We start from the raw sequence: 22056 nt of genomic DNA on the forward strand, positions 1-22056 counted from the left end.
TGGTTTCTTTGCTCAATAACAAATCAATTCTCAATTCTCTGCCTCATTTGAAGCTGCTGGCAAACTCCTGCAAAGCTTTGAAATCCTATTTAGTAATCAAGCATGAAAAGCCGTGGATAATAGGCCATTATGAGATGCAGTTGAAGAAAGGAAAGATAAGCTTATTGTGTAATTGAAATATCATTTCCATCACACACATTCAGAAGCGTGGTGTTGGATCTGCTCCTTACTCTGATCTTATCTGCTTGTTTTCGCGGGCAGACAGCTGTGAAATGATCCCACTTCTACTAATGCTGGACTGAGGTGATAATTACTTCACAAACTTGTTCAGCCCAACTTTAAAGACGTCCACGATATCTGCAATGTTCCCCCGTCTGGCTTCTTCATGTCAGGTCAGTTTGAATCAATAGGCTGTGGTCTAGTTAAATCATTACCTTCTGTGCTCTTAAAGAAAAAACTTTTCTTAGTTCAGTGGATTGATACGTTCAGTTGAAACCATCTCCTCCTGCAGAAGCTAACATCTACAGTCTTACTTAAACTCTTTGGACTTCAGCCAATCAGCACCAAGGAAAGTCAGTGGTGCTCCAGGATTGGCTGCTTTGCTAACAGCAGCCAATAAACTGTCAAAACGAATTTAGCCTCCATATGTCAGCGTGTCTGAATATTTCAGACCTGCTTTATGGAAAAATCCACTAATAGGAGAAAACTCCATAAATAATTTGGAGCTATGCTTCACAGAAAAACCTGAAGATAGTCTGCTGTTTCTCCTGAAACTAAACCCTTTTTTCTCAACCTCAGACATTAAATCAGGCTAAATGTTTTCTGCTTTAGGTCAGTTAAATCCCTAGATAATAATTTATAATCTGGGAAATGTCAAACTTTAGATTTAATATCTTCTAAAATCACCTTTTCCTTGTAATTTGCTCTCATGCTGTGATCTGTTTGGTGGTTGATGATCAACTGCTGCTGTTTGCCAGAGAAAACATGTAGATCTTGTCCCTCTGATTTCTGGGAACATTCATTCTTTCTGTCCAAAAACAGCAGCGAATCGTCGTGATATAAATCTGATCTCAATTACAAGCCGACTCGGTAAACAAACCTTCAGTGCTGTTTGTCTTGTTGGATGTTCAGTTGACTTTTTAATCCGATTAACAGGAATTTAAATTTGTTTCTTCAGCTGCTCCTTTTGGGTGAGTGAAAGCTCTGTTTTCTGTTTGAAGCCGCTCAGCATGGGCAGCATGAGAGAGAGAGAGAGAGAGAGGCGGCTTCATTTAGTCAACACACTTCACTCACAAACACTCAGGCACAAAACAAAGAGTAAGTTTCAGATGTGACTCAGTGGGAAACTTTGATTTGGTGTAAATGTGGGAGGTGTTGAAGCCGCTCTAAGATCTTCTGGAAGTTTGTTCAAGGTGTTTTCATCCATGTTTGAAATCTGAGCCATATGTGAGCGCTTCATGTTGGTTTTGATGTGAGTGAGTTTCTAATTTGGTAGCTTTGCAGCTCCAGTCTGTGTTTCATTAGAACCGAGTCATTTTGTTTCTGTTTAGCTAAAATAAGGACAAACCTGCAGGTTTCATTAGGAAGAAACTTTAAAGCAACACTTTTAGGCAGTGCACTGAAAGATATTTGAACTCTCAACCTTTTCATATCTTGTCATTTCTAATCAATTTCCGACTTTTCCAATCAGATTGCAAAACAATCTGAAAGTTGCAGGTTCAATTCCAGCTTCCTCTTGCCACCTGCTGATGTGCCCACAGGCAGGGCACTGAACCCCAACCTGCCAACCAATGTGATGTTAAAAGATGAAATGTGAAGCCATGTCTTGTGGTTTTTCATCAACACTGAACAGAGTAGGCTTTCTAACACCTGGTTTTACTATTTTCACGTCTTTGGAAAGACTTTGATCATAAAGTAACAACTTTACAAACGTTGAACCGATTAGAGGCAGCTAACGGGCCGAACAGTGTGAATGTTCGGACTACAAGCCCGTTCCTTCCAGTCATTTCCAGAACTGAAGAAGGTTTTTGGGTGATGACCAAACATCCAGTCCATCTGTTTGAACACTATGAGGATTCTACAAAGCACTGACTTATGGAGCTGAATACATATTTACATCACACTTTCTCATTTCTATTGGTGAAAATTTTCCTTCCAATTCAAAATGATCATGTAAACTAATTTTCATGAACAACTCAGATGAAAATACTCAGAAGTTTCCGGTAAAACATGAAAACCAGACATGAGCAGGACGCTGTGTGTGTGGGAGGTTTCTGGGTCTCCTTCAGTTTCAGCCATTTTAAAATTCATGGCTTATATTAAAATAACTGCAGTCAGAACAAATTATGCACACAAATTCAGATCACTATCAATGACTTGCACTGGAGTCATTCAGTCAGACCAAGTGAAAATCCTGATGATGAAAAAAAATCTGAATTATTTTTAGGTTCTTTGTGCTCATAACATGTCTCCTTCTCACGTTTCTCTTATTTGATGTAAAATTAAACTAAAAAGTCGCCACATGAGATTAGGAAGCCCAGCCGCTCTTAAAACATTTTATTCCTGAAAACATGATTCATGGATATCTGGGTGGTTTTTAACGACCATTCAGTCCATAACAAAAGGATTTCTGAAGCAGGAAACAGAACATTTCCCCTTTGAGATAAGACTTTGAAATTGATGATAAAAAACTTCCTTCAGCAGTGAATTACTCTGGCTTCTGGAAGTTAATGTTGGCAAACTTTCAGTAGATTAGGATGTGGGACTCGTTTTCATTCTGCTTTCTTTCTGTCTGAATCCATCCATCCTCCTACGACTCTGTCATTCAGAGTCCTGGTTCCCACCTGCAACTCACACACAGAGAGAGAGTGTAAAAGAGAGCGAGTTATGAAAAAAGAGTAAATAATGCTGCTTGATCCCTGCGGATGAGCTGGAGCCTTTGGTGCTCAGCCAGCCACAGGGTTAGATTAAATTTAAATTATCCACACAGATGAGAATAAAGCTGCCATAAAATGTACAAACTATGGAGGTGAGACAGTTGTTCTGTTCTTAAGACGCTTCCAGTGTTTGGCACTTGATTCTCTGCTGCGGTTTTTTTTTATATAAAATGAGAGATTTTATTGTCTTCCATCTGGTTTTTTATCTTTTTATGTCACATTTGCTGGCTGCTGTAGGCTCCTAGTATAGATTGTTGGAAGGTAAAACAAGAGAAAAGTTGCTTCTTTCTTAATAACCTGAGCAGAAAGCACCAATGCATCCAGTTTTCTGAACCCTCAAGTTTCCTTTATGGAACGTCTCAAACTTTTCCACTGGTTGGAGAACATCTGACCACACAAGTCCTGGTGTAATCTATCCCATAATAATTCCAATGTATACAGTACAGACCAAAAGTTTGGACACACCTTTTAATTCAATGAGTTTCCTTTATTTTCATGACTATTGACACTGTAGATGGGGCGACTGTGGCTCTTTGGTAGAGTAGTTGTCTTGCGATCGGAAGGTTGTAGGTTCGATTCCAGCTTCCTCCTGCCACATGTCGATGTGCCTCTGGGCAAGGCACTTAACCCCAAATTGCCTGCCGATCTGCGTATCGGTGTATAAATGTGTGCGTGCTTGTGAGTGCGACTGGGTGAATGTGACTCTAGTGTAAAGCGCTTTGAGTGGTCAAAAATGACTGGAAAAGCGCCATATAAGTTCAGTCAGTCCATAGATTCACACTGAAGGCATCAAAACTATGAATAACATGTGGAAATATGTACTAAACAAAAAAGTGTATAACAACTGAAAATACCCCTTATATTCTAGTTTCTTCAAACCTTTTGCTGTGATTACTGCTTTGCACACACTCTGCATTTTCTTGATGAGCTTCAAGAGGTCGTCACCTGAAATGGTTTTCACTTCACAGGTCAACCTGTCAGGTTAATAAGTGGGATTTCTTGCCTTATAAATAGTCATGAACATAAAGAAAACCCATTGAATTAGAAGGTGTGTCCAAACGTTTGGTCTGTACTGTATGTGAACGTCAAGTTAACCGGAGAGCACTCTAAAAGCAGGAAGTGCTAGCCTAGCGCTAGCAGCAGAAATGGCTCCTGGTCTTCAGCCAAAGACTAAAGAGAAATCCTCCAACACTAAAATCTGACGCCTCCATCTTGTTTCCATCTGGTGAAGAAGGAAGTTGCTCTCAGTGTCTTCAGAGATTTTTGTGTGGTTTCCTTCAGTGGTTCTTGGTGCAGCGCCCCCACAGGCCAGGAGGGGAACAGGTTGGTTTGACTCAGAACCACAGCAGCTGGAGGTGGAGCAGATGATGGAGTTTTGGTATCGAACTATCAGGTGGAAAAACACGTCTAACCCTTGGTCTAACACGTCCCAGTAAAGCATCGAGGTTATGATGTAAAACACTGAGGAGACGTTTTAGGGTATGAATACTTATGACAGACTGTAAATGAAGAGCAGGACGCTTTCTGTTGAGCTTTAACGTCAGCCTGGATCCACAGCGAGACTTTCTCCTGCAGCTACGTTTTGGAGTGTTATTTTTGATGGCAGCTATTTTCTCTCCCATGACTTTCATTTGATTGATTTGAATCTGAAGTTCAACCAGCCTTGAAAAAGTTTGAGCCCCAAAGCTTCTAGTTTTCTGAAAAATGCTCGCCAGAAAAACCTAAGAAAAGAAAAAAAAAATACTTCTGCCTGGAACCAGATGCAAAGTTTCTGGATCGTCAGACGCTTCTCAGTTCCCATAATGGATGGGTTAAAAAAATCCATCTAAAAATATTTGGTTTCATCCTTAGTAGCATACACCTGGAAAATCAATTCCCAGGATGTTTTTTACTTTCAAATATGGAATCAAACCTTTTTTTCTTTTCTTCTCATTTTAGGCTCAGAGAGGTCAAAACAACAGCATGAGCCAAAATAAGAATCTTCTCATCAGCCGAAAAAATGTCAAGCGCTGCGGTGAGGCTTGTTTACGTCGCTCTTTGAATGGTTAATAGATGTCTGATCTCGTCAATTACAGCTTTGATGGCGAGGCACAAAGAAGCGTTTGTTTGTGTGTGCTTCGCTCCGAGAACCAGGAATCCGTGTTCGGGGCTGGATGATGAGAGAACCAGAACATCTGCTTGTTTTCTTTTACTCTGACAGAAACACAGAACCAGAGACAGCGAAGGGAGAGAACATGCAGGAGCCGTTCCTCCTGGAAGTGTTTTCATGTCTCGTCACAAACTGCTATCTCCGTGGAGCTCAACGCCTCCTGCTGTAAGCGATGTGATGAGTGTGTGAGTCTGCAGGTTGGTCTGGGTTTACATCCACGCAGCAGAGAGACGAACCCGCCTGTTCCAGGTTCAGACTCCCACATGCGTTTGACATCTGGTTTGACCCGCTGCTCTTCAGAACACAATCTGAACTTAACAGAGAAATCACCTTCACCTTAAAGGCAGAAGCTGCTGTAAACCTAACAGTCACCTAAAATATTACAGAGCCATGGAAATAAAGGTACTAGACACAACGGGTAAATAACACACATAACAGAAACACAAAACAATATTAATTTACCTTGACTGTTACCATAATCATGGCCTATTGTTCACATTTATGATGGGCAGAACAAAACAAAAACATCTGCATTAAATCCAAGTTTCCTTCGAAACTTCGAAGATGTGAAAAATGTCTTGTTGGGATTCCCAGAGTTCTGCTGCATCATGACCAGGTGCCTTACTTTTCCTACGACATCATCTCGCTTTATGTTTATTTTTATCAGATTAAAGAACAAGATGACCAACTGGGGAGCAAATTTCAACCCGCTATGAAAATCCCAACTGGTCAAATAATGAAGTAAATGTTTCTGACGTTCGGCTCTCAGTTTCGTGCCCCCTGCACTGTGAGGTCAGTGAAACGTCTGGACAGCGTAGCCTGAGAGTAAATGTCCTTTTTGACTCATTGCTGCAATGTTTGAGTTGTAGTTGCAGTGTTTGTGTCGCAGTGCTGCAGGTGGAGCAAACACAGCATAAACACCTGTGTAGGACTTTTACGTCCAAATTTGTAGCTGTTGTGACGATCAGATGTGTATATAGTTTCAGATTTGTAGCAAAGTGATGTGGAAGGATTTTTTTACAGCATTGTTTCCTCCAACAACAGTGAAACTAAAGACAAACACAGAGTATTGTGATGTAAGGTCCAGGTTCAGCGGTCAGTGAGTCCAGTTTGGTGGAAACCAGCATTCATTAAGCTCAGATGGACTCTGTAATTATTTCTACTTTTTCCATTTGGTAAAGAACAATGTAGAAAAGAAGAACAGGTAGGAGTCTTGTTACTTTAGTCACAGGTGCTGACAGGCAGCTTCCCTGAATGACATGAAGAAAATGTCGCTGGAAGCAAAATATACTGTCTTCACCTAATTACACCTGATTCTGTGAATAACTTCCCCAGAAGCTGACGTGTTCTCGGCACAGCAGCTGCAAACTATCAGAAAAGGTAAAGCAACTTTCTTCAATTGAAATAGGCTACAGAATTGTTTTGACAGTTTTTTGTTTTTTTTTAACAGAACAAGTGATTTTGGGTAAATCTTGACAATTAATTAAGAAGATAATTTAACACTTTGCCAAGTGAATAACTAGTTGCAGGGATTTGTTTTATGTACAAAACCTTTAAGAGCAACACAAAAACAAAGTGCACAATCTGAACTGTCCAAGGCAAGAATCTGCTATAATTTATTTAATTAGTCTTAAAAGATGATGTTACTGGTTGATGCAGTGTAATAACAGTAAATTGAATTCAGGCTAACAGAATCTGGAGAACTCCATTTGCAAACAGGATGTTTTATCTGTTTAACCAGATTCATAAGTAGCTGTGGTTAAATTCATAGCATAAAAACACATTGAAATGTATATTTGTGTCATAATTCTGTAAGTACTGACTATATAAAATAAATTAAAATTGAACATTCTTTTTAAAGCAGAAATATAATTTTAAAAACAGTTTTGGTACTTCTCATTTAAAAAATAAGAAAATAACTTAGTTAACTTTATCCTAACGAAAAAACCAAAAACACGTTGAATGGATGTGTGAGCATGTAGTGGGGCTCATATAACAGGCCAAACAAACCAGCGGTACCTTCAGTGTGACGTGTTGGGAGGCCAAACGCAGACTGACGTCCTGCGCAGCCGCGTCATACTCACAGGCTCCGCCCACAGGAAGACAAAACTTCTAACTCAAGAACATTCATATCAAACTATACAAAATAAACAAGAATAATCATAATACTGAAAAAAGGAAACCAAAAATACAATATTCAATTTAATAGAAAACACTAAAACGTCCCGATGACGCCATTACGTCATCACGTGACTACGTACCGCCGCGCTTTAATCCGGAAGTAGCTTTGGTTTGAATATCTGAACCGGGGAAATGTTCGACACTGAAAACTACAAGCTCGGATGGATGTAATGAGGAACTTTGTGCGGAAAGTTTTGTCGCGGATGTTTGTGTTTGTAGGTGTGTTACGGATTTTACTATAGGACAGTTTCCCAGCTCATGAAGGCTTATGGCTGTGAAAATATTTCAACCCAACTAAAACATTGCCTGTGTTGGAAGCACAGCGTGTCCCAGGGATTATGGATCAGATGGAATCCCGGATTAAAGAGAAGAAACAACCCAAACCTGAGAGGAAGGAAACAGACCGGATCACAACCAGAACACTGAGCTCAGACGGGGAGTAAACAGGCAGACCACCGCGCTAACCCAGATGTTTGTGAGCATAAAGCTTTTCAGGTAACAACTCACTCTGTTTATCAATATTTTTCACATTTATGTGTTCCCTGCTGGCATAAACACCTTACGTTAAATCATGACCATCATCTGCAGCATATCCATGTTAATTAGTTTGTGATGAAGGAGTTTTTCTGCAGCTGCATTCTGATTGTACATCAATATTTTAACCTCCCTTTGATCCACCACATATGTTGCATTGCCTCAAAAAGACATTTAAGGTCAAACTACATGTAAGGAAACAGGATGCGGACAGTTTGTAGACGTTGAGTCCTGTAGGAGTAAAATTCGGATTAATTATGTGGAGAAAAGTGAGGCTTTCATAACCACCACAGCTACGGTAAGGAACATGTTGAGTCATGAATGTTTACCGCAGAGAGAGATACTGTGGAAAAACGGGTCTGAATCACAGCTTTCCTCACATGTAGTGATTTAACTTTATTTACAGATTGGGCCTTTTTAAATCCAAATGTGGTTCTGGTTTGTTGGATCTCTAAGCAACTGATATCAAACTTCAATTATTTTTAAAAATTTTGAAAGGAAGTTTGTTTAACAAAAATGAAAACTAGAATAAAAAAATACAGTAAAATAAACCAATGTGAACAAAATAGAAGACTTTACAACTAAACCACAATGTAATGGCTGTTAGAGATTTTTTAGTATTATCATTTTATTTTCTTACTCTAGTTCACATTAAGTCTATAGATCTTTGTGATTTTCTGTTTAAAGTGTTCTCTTCTTTAAATGACCTGGAGGTCACTACTGTCTGTTCAACTTTACGAGAAATAGATAACACTGAGTTTCTCAGACCTTAAATCCTTTTACAAGAACACCTCCTAATTTAGTAACCACCTGTGAGCAATCGTATTTTGTTTTCTTGACAGTATTGACCGAGATTTGAACCGGGCTCAGACCTTTGATCAGATATCACATCTGGACCTGGGTTGTTAGATGTTTGGGTTAGAAGCTTTACGACCTCTGTTGTTTTTCCTGACTGCCCCCTTGCCTGTCCTTCTTTGACAATAAAAACAGGAGCCGTTGTAAGGGAGCCCAGAATGCTCTGTGGATTCCTCGGAGAAAAGGTTCTCAGAGCCTTCTCCCAGGAGTTCTCAAAGCCTTCTCCTTTTGCAAAAGCTCTACATAAAATTCATATACGTTGTCTGTGGTTCTTTCTTTTATTTAGGTTCGAAAGGAAAATACCTATCATTATTTGGTGCCGAAACCCAGGATCTCTCACCTCCCCCGCTGTCAGGCAGAGGAAGACGCGCTGAATCCGTGCACGGCCAGAGTCAATTGGACCTGGAAAGGAAAACCCAGGAAGCAAATTCTTCGCTGGGCCAGCGACGTATCCGACTTTGTCTGCTAACGGCGGAGTGACGAGATCCGACTGGACAACCCGAAAACTACAGAAACGTAGGTGAATTTTAAGTCATACAGGTTTGAGTCCTTGTCAAATATTAATTTGACTAAAGAAATACAGGTTTGAGTCCTTGTCAAATATTAATTTGACTAAAGAAATATAGGTTTGAGTCCTTGTCAAATATTAACATTTTAATTTGACTAAAGAATAATGAAGGGTTAGAGTCCCAGTTGACAGAGAGTTTCAACTAAAGGCAAAAGGACAGGCTCTTAGAGCGTCCTTAATTAGAAGACGCCTCTTAAGGGAAAGTCCTCACTTAGATAGAAAGTTTGTAATTTGCTGTGCTGCTACTGGTTTTGTTTGTTGTTTTGTTGCTGTGTGTGCATGAAGGAGTGAATGGTGTTTCTCTCTCTGGGAGTAAAACTCTCTGCCTTCGGAATTAGAATCCAAAGTGAAGAACCGCTTAGAGCTCGGCTCCAAGTAGAAGTCTGTTCTTCAGGAGGCACTGAGCGCTGACTTACAGCACTTTCTCTGAGAGAGCACGCGATACTAGTATTTTTAAGCAAGAGATTTAAACAATGGGAAACACAAATTCCTGTAATTCCTCACTTATTGAGGGCCCCGAAGGGGATAAAAAAAAAAAAAAAAAAAAAAAAAAAAAGGTTAAGGACAAAAGGCCAGCAGATATTGACAGGCGGAATGCCTCGGTGGGACGGGGAGAGCAGGTACGGCCGACTGCTCCTCCCCCAACCGCTGCAGCAGATTCGTCTGCCTTTGTCTCAGAGCCACCAAGCTCGGTGGATAGACAGCCAAGTGCACCTTTTAATACCAGTGAGGAAGCCACTATCTTATTTGTAAGACCAGAAGATAATGAGCCCATATTTAGTGCAGTTCAAACCCCTCCTCCAAATATGCAGCCCCCACCACTCTCAGCTCCTCCAACTCTCACTCCAGCACGCGCCCCAAGTATCAAACTGACCACAGACCCAGTGTCAGGTCTCACACCTACCAAAATTTACCCTCCTCTTCCAGTCTCTCCACCCCCATTATATAATGAAGAAAGTGCAGGTCCAAGTGGTCTGGGACATTCATATGATCTGAGAAAGTACAGAACTCCTCGAGTTATGTACAGTTCTGAAGGGGCAGAACAATATCCAATGATCCAGGTCCCAAATCCTAATCCTAGAGATGCCCAGTCGCCACATATTTATGTTTTTAGACCCTGGACCTTGAAAGAGGCCAGAAAGGCGGTAGAAGGAATAACACCTGCATCAGAGGACCCCGATAAGTGGGTGGAAGATATGACTGGATTAATCCATTCATATAGACTAAATGGAGTGGAAGCAGGAGAAGCAGCCATGTCCTCATTAGGAAAAGATTGGGCAAAAGTGAGGGGAAATTATACAGGGAAAGAAACTAATAATAATAATATGTTAGTTCCAATTTCATACCCTCCAGGAGCTAACCCTGCTCTCTCTGATGCATTTAAAGCACAATGGGACCCGTTGTGTGAGAGAGTTAGAGTAAATTTCCGTAAAAGGGCGAATTATAGTCATTTGTCAGGAATTAAACAAAAAGTTGGAGAAGACGTAGACGATTTTCGTCTGCGGTTTGAGAAGGAGTTCAAAGTTCACAGTGGGATCACTTATGACGCAGGAGCAGAGGGTGTATATCAACAACAGTTAAAAAACGCTTTAATGTCAAGTTTCCGCCCTGAAATTGAGGGCTGGATTAAAAAACACCTAGTTGAATATGATGCTGCCTCAGTCCCACAGCTGATGACATGGGCACGTCATGCAGAAAAAGTAGTTAAAAAACCAAAAACAGGATCAGATGTTTTTCATCTGGAGGATTTTGGAGAAGTAGACACCTCTGTCTTTTTCCGCGGCTCCTCAAGAGGCCGAGGGAAAAACAGCAGCAGAGGAGGTCGCTATGAGCAGCCACCCCGAAACTATACCCCTCAAAAAACCACAACGTCCAGATGGATGTTGGACTTATGGACATCCTGGCCACTGGGCAAGACATTGCCCAGAAAACAAAATAAATCACCGGAAGGGTGGCAGATGGGAGAAAAAACAAAAGTATAACTCCTCAGCATGACTAGACTTTTCCACAACCAAACAAAACTTAACACCAGATCAAATTGATGAAATAGTGGATGTATGTGCAGCTTGGGATATGTTAAATGCATTAAAAGAAAAACCTTATATCACACTGATTGTTTGCGGGAAAAAAGTTGAATTTTTATGTGACACCGGCGCATGCAAAACAGTTTTAAAAACTAAAATAGAAGGTGTAAACCCCACAAATGAGTCCATTTGGGTGAAATCTGCTGATGGACAAACACATAGAGAACATATGTCAAAAGGCACATCTTTTAAAGATCCTGAGACAGGAATTAAAATAAAAGCTTCTGTTGTAATGTCACTTAAATGTCCGACAAATCTATTAGGTAGAGACCTAATGACAAAATTAGGGATAGCAGTAGTCCCTGTACAAGATGGCATGAGAGCTGTTAGACTAAAACATTCTGATCTGTACACAGTTCACAAGGATGAAAAAATCTACTGTTCATATGATCTAAAGCCAGCTGACAATCCTCATGTCCCAGGAAAGCTTCTTAGAGAAGCTCGAGGACAGCTGGATTCACCTGAAACAGAAATGAACTATAATCAGTTGCATGTAAAAATGAACATCCTAAATGATCCACAGGATGATTATGTGCAAACGTTTTTAGAAACAAATCCTGTGACACTTGCTGTGACTGAAATGTTCACAGACCGGAGGTCTTATGCAGCTGTGACTGTGCTCCTTCCGACTAGTCAAACAAAGCTGTATAAATTACCTGCAAACCCATACATTTCACTTTATAAGCCGCATAATAATACATGGGCAGATGTGGGTAACAGAACCAAAATGGCTGTTGAAGCCACTGATTTCAAAGAAGGTGAAGATGGCTGGAGCTACAGTCCTAGCTGTGATGTCTGGAAACAATCACTTTGTGAAGTTGTTACAGGGACAGCTCAAGTTCATGCATTTGAGTGACACATGAACATATTTTTGACAGAAAAAGAAGAAGCTGAATTAGCTAAGCTTCCAGAACACATGTGGACAAAAGGTCCCTCTGATGTTGGGTTACTTGGTTCAATTCCTCCAGTGCAAATTAAAGCAAAATCAAGTTGGAGACCTAGAGTAAGACAGTACCCTATAAAGACGGAAGCACTGGATGGGATTGAACCAGTAATCGAAGGTTTGTTAAAAGGAGAAATCATTAAAAAGTGTTCAGATTCTCCTTGTAACACACCTATTTTTCCTGTTCAAAAGGCAAACAAAAAAGACTGGCGCATGATTCAAGATTTATGATCAGTCAATGAAGCAGTACAAACGAGAGCACCAAATGTCCCAGACCCACACACGTTGTTAAACTCGCTAAGACCAAGCAATAAATTCTTCACAGTAATTGACCTCAGCAATGCTTTTTTCTCTGTACCCATTCATCCAGACTCCCAGTTTTGGTTCGCATTTACCTACAGAGGTCAGGGGTATACTTATACTAGATTACCCCGAGGTTTTGCGGACAGTCCAAGCATATTTTGTGAAGCAATTATGGCCTGCTTGTCTGATTTTCAAATATCGGGAAAAACGTCAACTTTTGATTTATGTTGATGACCTGTTAATAGCATCTGAAAGCGAGGAAGCATGCAGAGCAGATTCACTCGCTCTGCTGCACCATCTCTGTCAGACAGGGAACAAAGTAAACAAGGATAAGCTACAGTGGGTCAGAGCAGAAGTAAATTATTTGGGACACACACTTTCTGCTGAGGGGAAGCAGATACAAAAAGCGAGAAAAGAGACAGTTTCTGAAGCTCCTAAACCAGAAATTAAGAAGCAAATGATGTCATTTCTCGGACTTTGCAATTACTGCAGAGCCTGGATTCCACACTATGCTGAAAAAACACAGGCTTTACAGGATTTGATTCATGGCACCCCAATGGCCATGACTGACAAAATAACTTGGAATCCAGAAGCTAAAAAAAAAAAAAAGATTTGCTGAACTTAAACAAGCATTAAGGCAGGCAACAACTTTGATTCTTCCAAACTATAAAAAAACCAGACAGGTTATTCTGTTGTTGCTTTGCCGAACAAAATAATAGATGCAGAGAGAATTTCTAGCACTCATTCTGCACAAGCAGCAGAATTGATTGCTTTGACTAGGGCATGCGAACTGGCTAAGGACAAGCACCTGACAGTGTACACAGATAGCCAGTATGTTTTCTCTACACTGTTTTATTTTGCGAAACAATGGGAGCGTAGAGGAATGACAACCTCTACTGGGAGACCAATAACACATGCATCTTTGCTTAAAGATCTTTTACAAGCAATACAACTCCCAACTAAACTAGCTGTATGTAAATGCGCAGCTCACACAAAAAGCAAAGATGAAGTTTCAGATGGAAACAGACTAGCTGATAAAATCGCTAAAGAAGCTGCAGCAGGGAAGCATGGGAAAGGTATATTCTCAGCACAGACTGAAGGGGAACAACAAATGATAGACAAAACAGTACTAAAAGACATGCAGGACAATGCACCACAGGCTGAGAATAGGCTGTGGATAACTAAAGGTGCAAAAATGAATGTCGGGAACATTTTTGAGGTTAATGACAAACCAGTGCTTCCTAAGTCTTTATTTAAAGCAGCTGCAATTGTGACACATGGGCGCTGCCATGTGTCAACTGGGGGGATGGAATGCATAATAAAACAGCATTTCACAACGTATGGTTTAAATTCTTACTTAAAATCTTTTTGTACTGCATGTCCAGTCTGTGTGAAATACAATCCTCAGGGAAACATAAGGCCAAAACGAGGCAGGTTCCCAAAATCATCTTATCCCTTTCAAACTATGCACATGGATTTTATTGAACTTTCACAAAGTGGGCCATATAAATATTGTCTGGTGATGATTGATGCTTTTTCTAAATGGGTTGAAATAGTTCCAGCAAAGCATGCAGATGCTTTGACAGTAGCTAAGGCTATTTGTAAAACTATCATCCCAACACATGGCATCCCACAGACTGTGTATAGTGACAATGGACCACATTTTGTTAACCGAGTGATACAAAACATGGCTACACACTTGGGAATGACATTAAAAAATCACTGTGCCTATCGGCCACAGAGTGCAGGGCTGGTGGAAAGAACAAATGCTACTGTGAAAAGTAGATTAAGAAAGTGCATGGCAGACACTGGCCGATCCTGGCCAGAATGTTTAGACTTGGTGAAGCTCTATATGAGAATCACATCAACAGCTGATGGTCTAACACCTTTTGAAATAATTCATGGGAGAGCTTACAGATTGCCTCTGTTTGCTCCAGACATACAAAAAGCTGATGAAGAACAGACATTAGCAGATTATATGATCAGGACTCTTAAACTGAAGGAAGTGTCCAGTGCAAATTTACTGCCTTCTGATTCTCCTCCTATACAGGAAGCCATTCCACTTGAGCCAGGTGACTGGGTCTACATAAAAGTCATCAAACGAAAGAACTGGACGAGTCCACGGTGGGAAGGACCATTCCAAGTACTGATGACCACACCAACAGCTGTAAAAATTGCTGAAAGACCCAGCTGGATACATCTTAGTCACTGTAAGCGGCAGAGAGTGTTGGACCCCTAATTCGGAGTAGAGAGGAAGGTGGGCTTTTTAGCCTCTGGGCTACACAGGCATTCTAATTTTTAGTATTATTTTGTCTCAAACCCAGCGAAGAACTGCTAAGATTCTCACTCTTTTAGTTTGGGGGTTCTGACATCTCTGCACGCCGAGCAGTAATGGGGACTCCATATGCAAGATGGATCTTCTACTGTGCTGTGACTGCTGTATGTTTGATGTTTGGAGAAGGAAGTGAGCCTGAGTTCCACCCAAACGACTACAGCACCAACCTGTGGTGGAAACTGATGAATAGAACTGCTTATGAAGGACATGCTGTGAACTGCAACGTGTGTGCGCAGCTGCCGGTTTCCATACATAACTCAGGTCTCCGACCAGGTAACATTACTGACGACAAACAGATGTGTCTCTATGTTCTAAGCACCAGACCACGGCGCGTCCCACCCCTAAGGGGAGACAGACCACGTGAGAAGGATTATTCAGCTGACCTCCGGATGGGTGAGGCTGTGCAAGGACTGTTTCAATCTTTGAATTGTTCACTTGCAGAGGATGTACTTCCTTTTTCGTCATCTCAACAAACTGTATGGAAAATACCAGAGATCATTTCGTTAGCAGGAGCTAAACCAGGATCTCTGGGGAACCGTGTTTATAATAATGGAAATATTTTTCTAGGGACATTGCCCTGGAACTTGTGTAACAGAGTTTACACCTACTGCGAACCGACACAGGATTACATCACCTGCGTAGCCTGCAGGGGTCAAAGGATGGCTCCACACTGCAAAGGCTGGAAGGAAAACCCAGACTGTGACAACTTGCTTCAGGAGAGGAGTTTCAACATCACGCATAAGATAAAGAGGAGACAAGAGACAACACTGTGCAGCGCCATAGTGCCAGGAGATTATGGCTCAAGGATGTTATCTGATTGGTACTTCATATGCGGGAATGAAGCGTACATGTTCTTGCCGAAAAATTGGGGAGGACTGTGTGCTGTGGTTCCCTTGATCAACCCGATTGTATTCATCAGGAAAGCACAGGATGATTCACACACTCGCTCCAAACGAACAGTTATGTCAGAGGTCAAAAGATGGGGAGGCCTCACAACACATACTGAAGTTCCATGGGAAAGGCATCTTATGAGACAACTGAAGATGACCTGTTTCAAGTTTCTGACGATTTTCTGAACAATGATGAAGTCCTGTAATAAATAAACAGAAAAATCATTTGCTGAATGATTCCTACACTGAAAATGTTTAAACAAGTGGTGTTAAGGATGAGGAAACTGCTTTTGATTTTTTGCTGTTTCTTTTATTTTATTTTTTTTATTATTTATTACATTATTTTCCAATTATTCACTGTGTATTTTCTGTGTTTAGCTTAGAAAAAAAAAAAAAAAAAATTCTTGCATTTATTGGTTCTTTACTTTTCTTTTCTTTTCTTTGCTTAGCTTTTGCATAATGAAATGATAAAAGGGGGGAATGTTAGAGATTTTTTAGTATTATCATTTTATTTTCTTACTCTAGTTCACATTAAGTCTATAGATCTTTGTGATTTTCTGTTTAAAGTGTTCTCTTCTTTAAATGACCTGGAGGTCACTACTGTCTGTTCAACTTTACGAGAAATAGATAACACTGAGTTTCTCAGACTTTAAACCCTTTTGCAAGAACACCTCCTAATTTAGTAACCACCTGTGAGCAATCGTATTTTGTTTTCTTGACAGTATTGACCGAGATTTGAACCGGGCTCAGACCTTTGATCAGATATCACATCTGGACCTGGGTTGTTAGATGTTTGGGTTAGAAGCTTTACGACCTCTGTTGTTTTTCCTGACTGCCCCCTTGCCTGTCCTTCTTTGACAATAAAAACAGGAGCCGTTGTAAGGGAGCCCAGAATGCTCTGTGGATTCCTCGGAGAAAAGGTTCTCAGAGCCTTCTCCCAGGAGTTCTCAAAGCCTTCTCCTTTTGCAAAAGCTCTACATAAAATTCATATACGTTGTCTGTGGTTCTTTCTTTTATTTAGGTTCGAAAGGAAAATACCTATCAATGGCATTATGAAAAGTGGATTGCATATGATTTATGTGACATGAATATCTACTGTATGGTTGTTTTTGGAGACGTTTGGTTATAATTTGGCTGCAGAAACATTGGTTCCATATAACATGATTAAAACTTGTAAGAGCAGGTAGAAACTGATATTTGCTTCTTTAATCAAATCAGGCAGCTGACAGAAAAACTGTTTTTTTTGTAGGATAGGGTTAGGGTTAGGGTTAGGGTTTTTTGTTTCAGTTCAATTCTGCTGCCAACAAAACAAACAATTGTTTATGCATGCAGCCCAGGATTCACTTTCAGAGTGGATATTTGGGGAATTGCTGACTGATGTGGCATTTTGTCTCCAAACCTATTTGACTCAGACATTGTCAGCTCTGCTAAGTTTTATGGCTTCATTTCCATATTTATGCTCCTTGAATTAATACTCGCTGTGTGTTTGTGTACAGAGCATGCATCATGATCAGGGCTTTTTTTTCTCTTGTAGCAAAACAATTTTCCTTGCATATATTTTAACTCCTCCCCCTGGGATATTAAGCCTGGGAAGGTTTATCACTATCCTCTGGCAAAACGGCCACGGTCACTTGTGCGGTGTTTCACGTATCAAATCAGCGCGGTGCTGAAATGACAGCTGCGGTTTGTGCGTTACTTAATCACTGCTGAACAAGAGCGCAGAAATAATCACATTAGCATAGTAATCTGAAGGAGGGGCTGAATTACCAGCGTTTTGTCTGGTGTAGCTGCATGTTGGGACAAATGTGCCGTCAAACGTTCACGAGCTGTGAAAGCGGTCACCATCAATTCATTAGTCAGCTCTCTGGGAGAAAATCTATTTTGATCATCTTCCAATGATGAGGGGATTATCAAATAAAAAAGATTGTTTAAGCAGCTGTGAACTGAGAGAACTGGTTGTTGAGCAAGAAGGTTCTTCGTCTGATCCACACTCTCTGCTCTGCTCATTCTGAGCTTCATCACCTGCAGATTAACGCCTCCAGTCAGGATTAAATTAGGAAAGTAGTGAAATATCTCACCCAGATATGATCAGATCCCCGGTCGCAGCCCACTAGGGGGCGCATGTTCCCTTCCCGCCTGCAGCCATGGCCAGCTCAGTCCTCTGCAGGTCAGAGAGCGAGAGCTCTGCAGAGCAGAACCAAATGAGCCCAGCAGCAATGTTGTACTGACTGTTGCCATCCTTGCATCACATTTGTTCACAGTCCAGAGAACCTCCAACTGCATTTTACATCCCGGATTGTTACCAGCCCCCCATCCCCATTGCTTCTCTAAGTGGATGTCCACAGAGTGAATCCTCCTGTTTTCCAGCTGTCACAGATTCTCCTTCAACCATCAGGCCAACGACATTCCCAGAAAGCTTTTCATTAAAGCGTCAGATTTGTTTCTGCGTCTGGAACAGCAGCTACCAAGGAGAATCCGAAAATGAAAGCTCATGTTCCCAAAACACACACACACACACACACACACACACACACACACACACACACACACACACACGTACGCACACCCCCACACACATGCCCACACACACACACACACACACACATACACACACACACACCCACACACGTACGCACACCCCCACACACATGCCCACACACACACACACACACACACATGCCCACACACATGCCCACACACACACACACACACACACACTCATCCCATCGCTGAACCAGCCGAGCATTTCACTCATCTGAAAGTCTCTCAGTCTGCAACACTGTTTGGCTCACAGGGAAAAATGCTGCTCCCCAAATATCGCCATGGAAACGACCCTATAGGAAAGGAACGTCCAAACTTAAATGTACTCTATGGAGGATAAAATTTTGATTGCAACAAATATTTTTGTAAAACAAGCTGAATAGATTGAATTATTTAACTAATCCTGTGAAGGGCCTCACAGAATCATGCTGAGGTCTTTAAATGGCTCCTGGGCCACACTTTGGACCTCCCTGCCCAAACATGTCATTTCAATCAGACCAGAGGAATATTTTTTATGTTCATGCTTCATTTTGTTTTCTTTGATTTTGTTGATTTAATGTTAAGTTCTCAAACTCACAGAAAACTTCCTTTGACTGACTGATATTTTTACAAACAGAAAATATTTCTCAGCTCAGACACAAACAGCAGCGATTTTTGCTGCTTTTATTAATTACAGGCCATGAAAATGAATTCATTTGTTCTATAAAAGCAGAAGCTCTGAAGTTATTTATTATGTTCTCTTTACAACCTTGAATTTCAAAAACCCCTCTTGTATTTTTCTGTAGTTTGTGTGGAAGAAATTTTCATCTCATTAAAATGGATTTTATTAAATGACCCTGATGAGGAAAGTCTGTGTTAATAAAAAGAAACCAGAATTACTATCCCTGAAGCAGATGACACATGTTGAACGTGTTTTGTTGTATAACCAATAAGCCTTGAAATATCCTGACGGATCGTCATCATATAAATAAACCTTACGTTATGGACCTGACCTCAGTGGAGGTTGGACCGGACCTGTTTTGGATGAATTTTGGTTCTCAAGGCTCTTTCACTTCCCACGATATCACTCCACCTCATGCTGTTAGCAGCAGATTTATGCAACACGTTATGCAAGAAGTGATGTGTGGCTGCTGGATGCAGGTGGACATGATCAGTGGGTTAGAGGTCTGATCAGCTCGCTTCCTCTAACGCCACACACCCACGTTTCAGTCACTTAGTTTTCATTTTTCCAATCTGAAGGAAAAATGGAGGATCACCTTTCTGAGATAACTTTAATCTGCAAAACTGAATTTACAGTCAGAGCTGACGGCCAGGATCAAAAGATTTCACTTTTTACCGCTATATTTAACCAACAGTGTAAATATTTCTGACATTTATCATCCGATACATATAAACTACATAACAGCTCTTAAAAATGATTTCTTGTGTGTTAACCTAGAAGAACATTGAGTTTCTAGAAGCATCTCTTAAATGAGGTCTGCAGTTTTTTCCTGTCATGTTTTGGCACAGTACACATCCTGAAAGAGGTTCTTCTTTCTGCACACACACGTGTTTGCAGAAGAAAAACACAACCTGGAGCTCATAAGGAGAGAGTTTTTTCAGAGCAGGATGAGGCGTTTAAACACCTGAGGAGGTCACCTTTCACGAACTTTACCGATACATCACTGTCAGGGAGCTGCAGTGACTCTGCACGGTTTCCATGTGAGGAAACTCTTCAAAAGCTCTGCACAGTTTTAAAGAGATTTTCTGCTAAAAATACAAATACGAAATGATATAGAAAGATTGATTGAGGGTTTTTTAAGGAAGAACAAACAGACAGGAGATGATGCAAACAACAAAAGGTTGTTTTTTTTTAAAAGTGAACTGGGATGTGATTCTGAAGTCAGCAGGTTAACTTTCTGCTGTCGTTTTCATTTTGTAATGATGGCGTCGGCTTTTTCACAAGAAAAATCTTCATGCTTTCTCACAAGAATGTAATGCTTCTCATTCTGGCACTTGAATCTGACATAGAAGGTCACAGTTAACCTGCCTGTAGTTTACAGTTATGAAATAAATGTGAGTTTTTCTCTTTTTATTTCAGTTCAGCTTATTTACAACACCAGTTTGCAGTAAAAGCCATCTCAAAGCACAGGTCCAGGTCATATCCAGTTATTTAGAGCCTATTTGAACAATAACTGTTGTTTTCTGTCAGGAGTTTGGAGAAAAGAGACAAAACACGAACTGAACCAGGCGTATTGTTCAATGTGGAAGGAAATCCTAGAGATTTTCTTATAGCAGCAATGGTTCCAGAACCAGTTACTGTGGACAGGATGTACTCTACTGAATGTTCCACCACACTTTCTCTGAAACTGCTATAAATTATAATTTTATCATAAACGATGCAGATATTATGTCCCAGGATGGGCTGGTGCTTGATGAAAGTAGCTTCCAGAGGCTGGATGGATCTGGACACTGCTGGAACAGCTGGCAGGAAAAGGAATGGTGAAAAAGGAAACTCAGTGTCTTCAGTGGTTTTCATGTCATTTCCTTCAGTGGTTCTTGGTGCAGCGCCCCCACAGGCCAGGAGGGGAACCGGTTTTTCAAAGGGTTTGGTTGGTTTGACTCGGTGCAGTGAGAAAGAGAACCACAGCAGCTGGAGATGGATCAAATGTTGCAGCTTTGGACTTCAGTTGAACCGAGTCTACCGGACTATCAGGTGGGAAAACAGAGTGGCTTTCATTCAGGTCAGTGAACGAGGGTTCAGATCTTTGCTGAGCCCTCTTAACGTCTTAGCAGCTCTGTTGGGAGTTTGCATTTCCAGATCCACGTGTGTTTTGTGTATCTGGCCTTTTGTGAGGGTTGTAGCTGTAGATACTGTTGTTGGGCTATCCAGTCATTTTGTGATACAAGCAGAATGCCTGTCCACCAAGTTTATGTCTCGTTTCTTTTAGAGAAGAAGACCTCTGCTTTGAAAAGTTTAAGGTCAGCGCTTTGTTTGTGTGGATGATGTGGCTCTGTTGGTGTTGTTGATCCATTCATTGATCTCTAAAGGTTTTACATTGGAGTGTAAAGGAGCCAGGATGATTGTCTGTGTTTGTGGTCTGAGGTTGTGGTTCTCAGCTGTGAAGTGGCCGATTGCTCTTTGTTGATGCGTGATGGTTGGATGGAGCCAAACATTGGAGCTTTCCATTAAACGGCTCCATTGAATGAAGGCGATCCTGGATACAAGCAGGTGAAACGAGCTTCCTCTATAGGAAGACCTCTATAGGAAAGGCATGTCTCTGTTTCTGTGTTGGTGGATCGGCTCTTTTTAACTCCACATCTGTAACTGCCAGGTAGAAATGAGCTTTTACTCTAAAATCCACAGCAGCTGCTTGAACAGGATGAAGTGTTTTGATTGCATTTTCCACCAACATCCGGCTTGTGTCTCTAGGTGTTCATTAAAATATTCCTCATCAATCATCCTGCACTTTAGGCTGAACACTTTCAGTAATTCAATTGAATATGATCCCATCATTGGAGTTAGGATTGCTTATTTAATTTAAGAGCATAAATTACATGCGTAATGGAAGCAGTTGATTTACAGTCTCCTGAGGTTAACGGACTGCAAACATTTTGGCTGCTGTGGGAAATATTGGGACAGTGAGAGAATAAAACTCCCAGCAGAGAAAGAAAAACTCTGAAACTGAGACAAAGTACCAGAGGGAGAGCCTGAGTCAGACTGTAATAGGTTTTATCTGAGGCCACCACTGATGTTT

The 22056-nt window shown here is 40.9% G+C and overlaps 1 protein-coding gene across 1 annotated transcript in view; it reads left to right on the forward strand.

The window, feature by feature from the left end:
* Nucleotides 1-11126: 11126 nt before the first annotated feature.
* Nucleotides 11127-22056, forward strand: part of LOC114144942 (uncharacterized) — a 59450-nt gene continuing 48520 nt past the window's right edge. Inside the window, exons 1-3 of the mRNA XM_028018207.1 lie at nucleotides 11127-12065; nucleotides 12904-12908; nucleotides 13281-14306. Coding sequence (XP_027874008.1) covers nucleotides 11297-12065; nucleotides 12904-12908; nucleotides 13281-14306 — 1800 coding nt within the window. The 5' untranslated portion in view covers nucleotides 11127-11296. The remainder of the gene's footprint in view (nucleotides 12066-12903; nucleotides 12909-13280; nucleotides 14307-22056) is intronic.

This window comes from Xiphophorus couchianus, chromosome 5, assembly GCF_001444195.1.
Source record: "Xiphophorus couchianus chromosome 5, X_couchianus-1.0, whole genome shotgun sequence".
Lineage (NCBI taxonomy): Eukaryota > Metazoa > Chordata > Actinopteri > Cyprinodontiformes > Poeciliidae > Xiphophorus > Xiphophorus couchianus.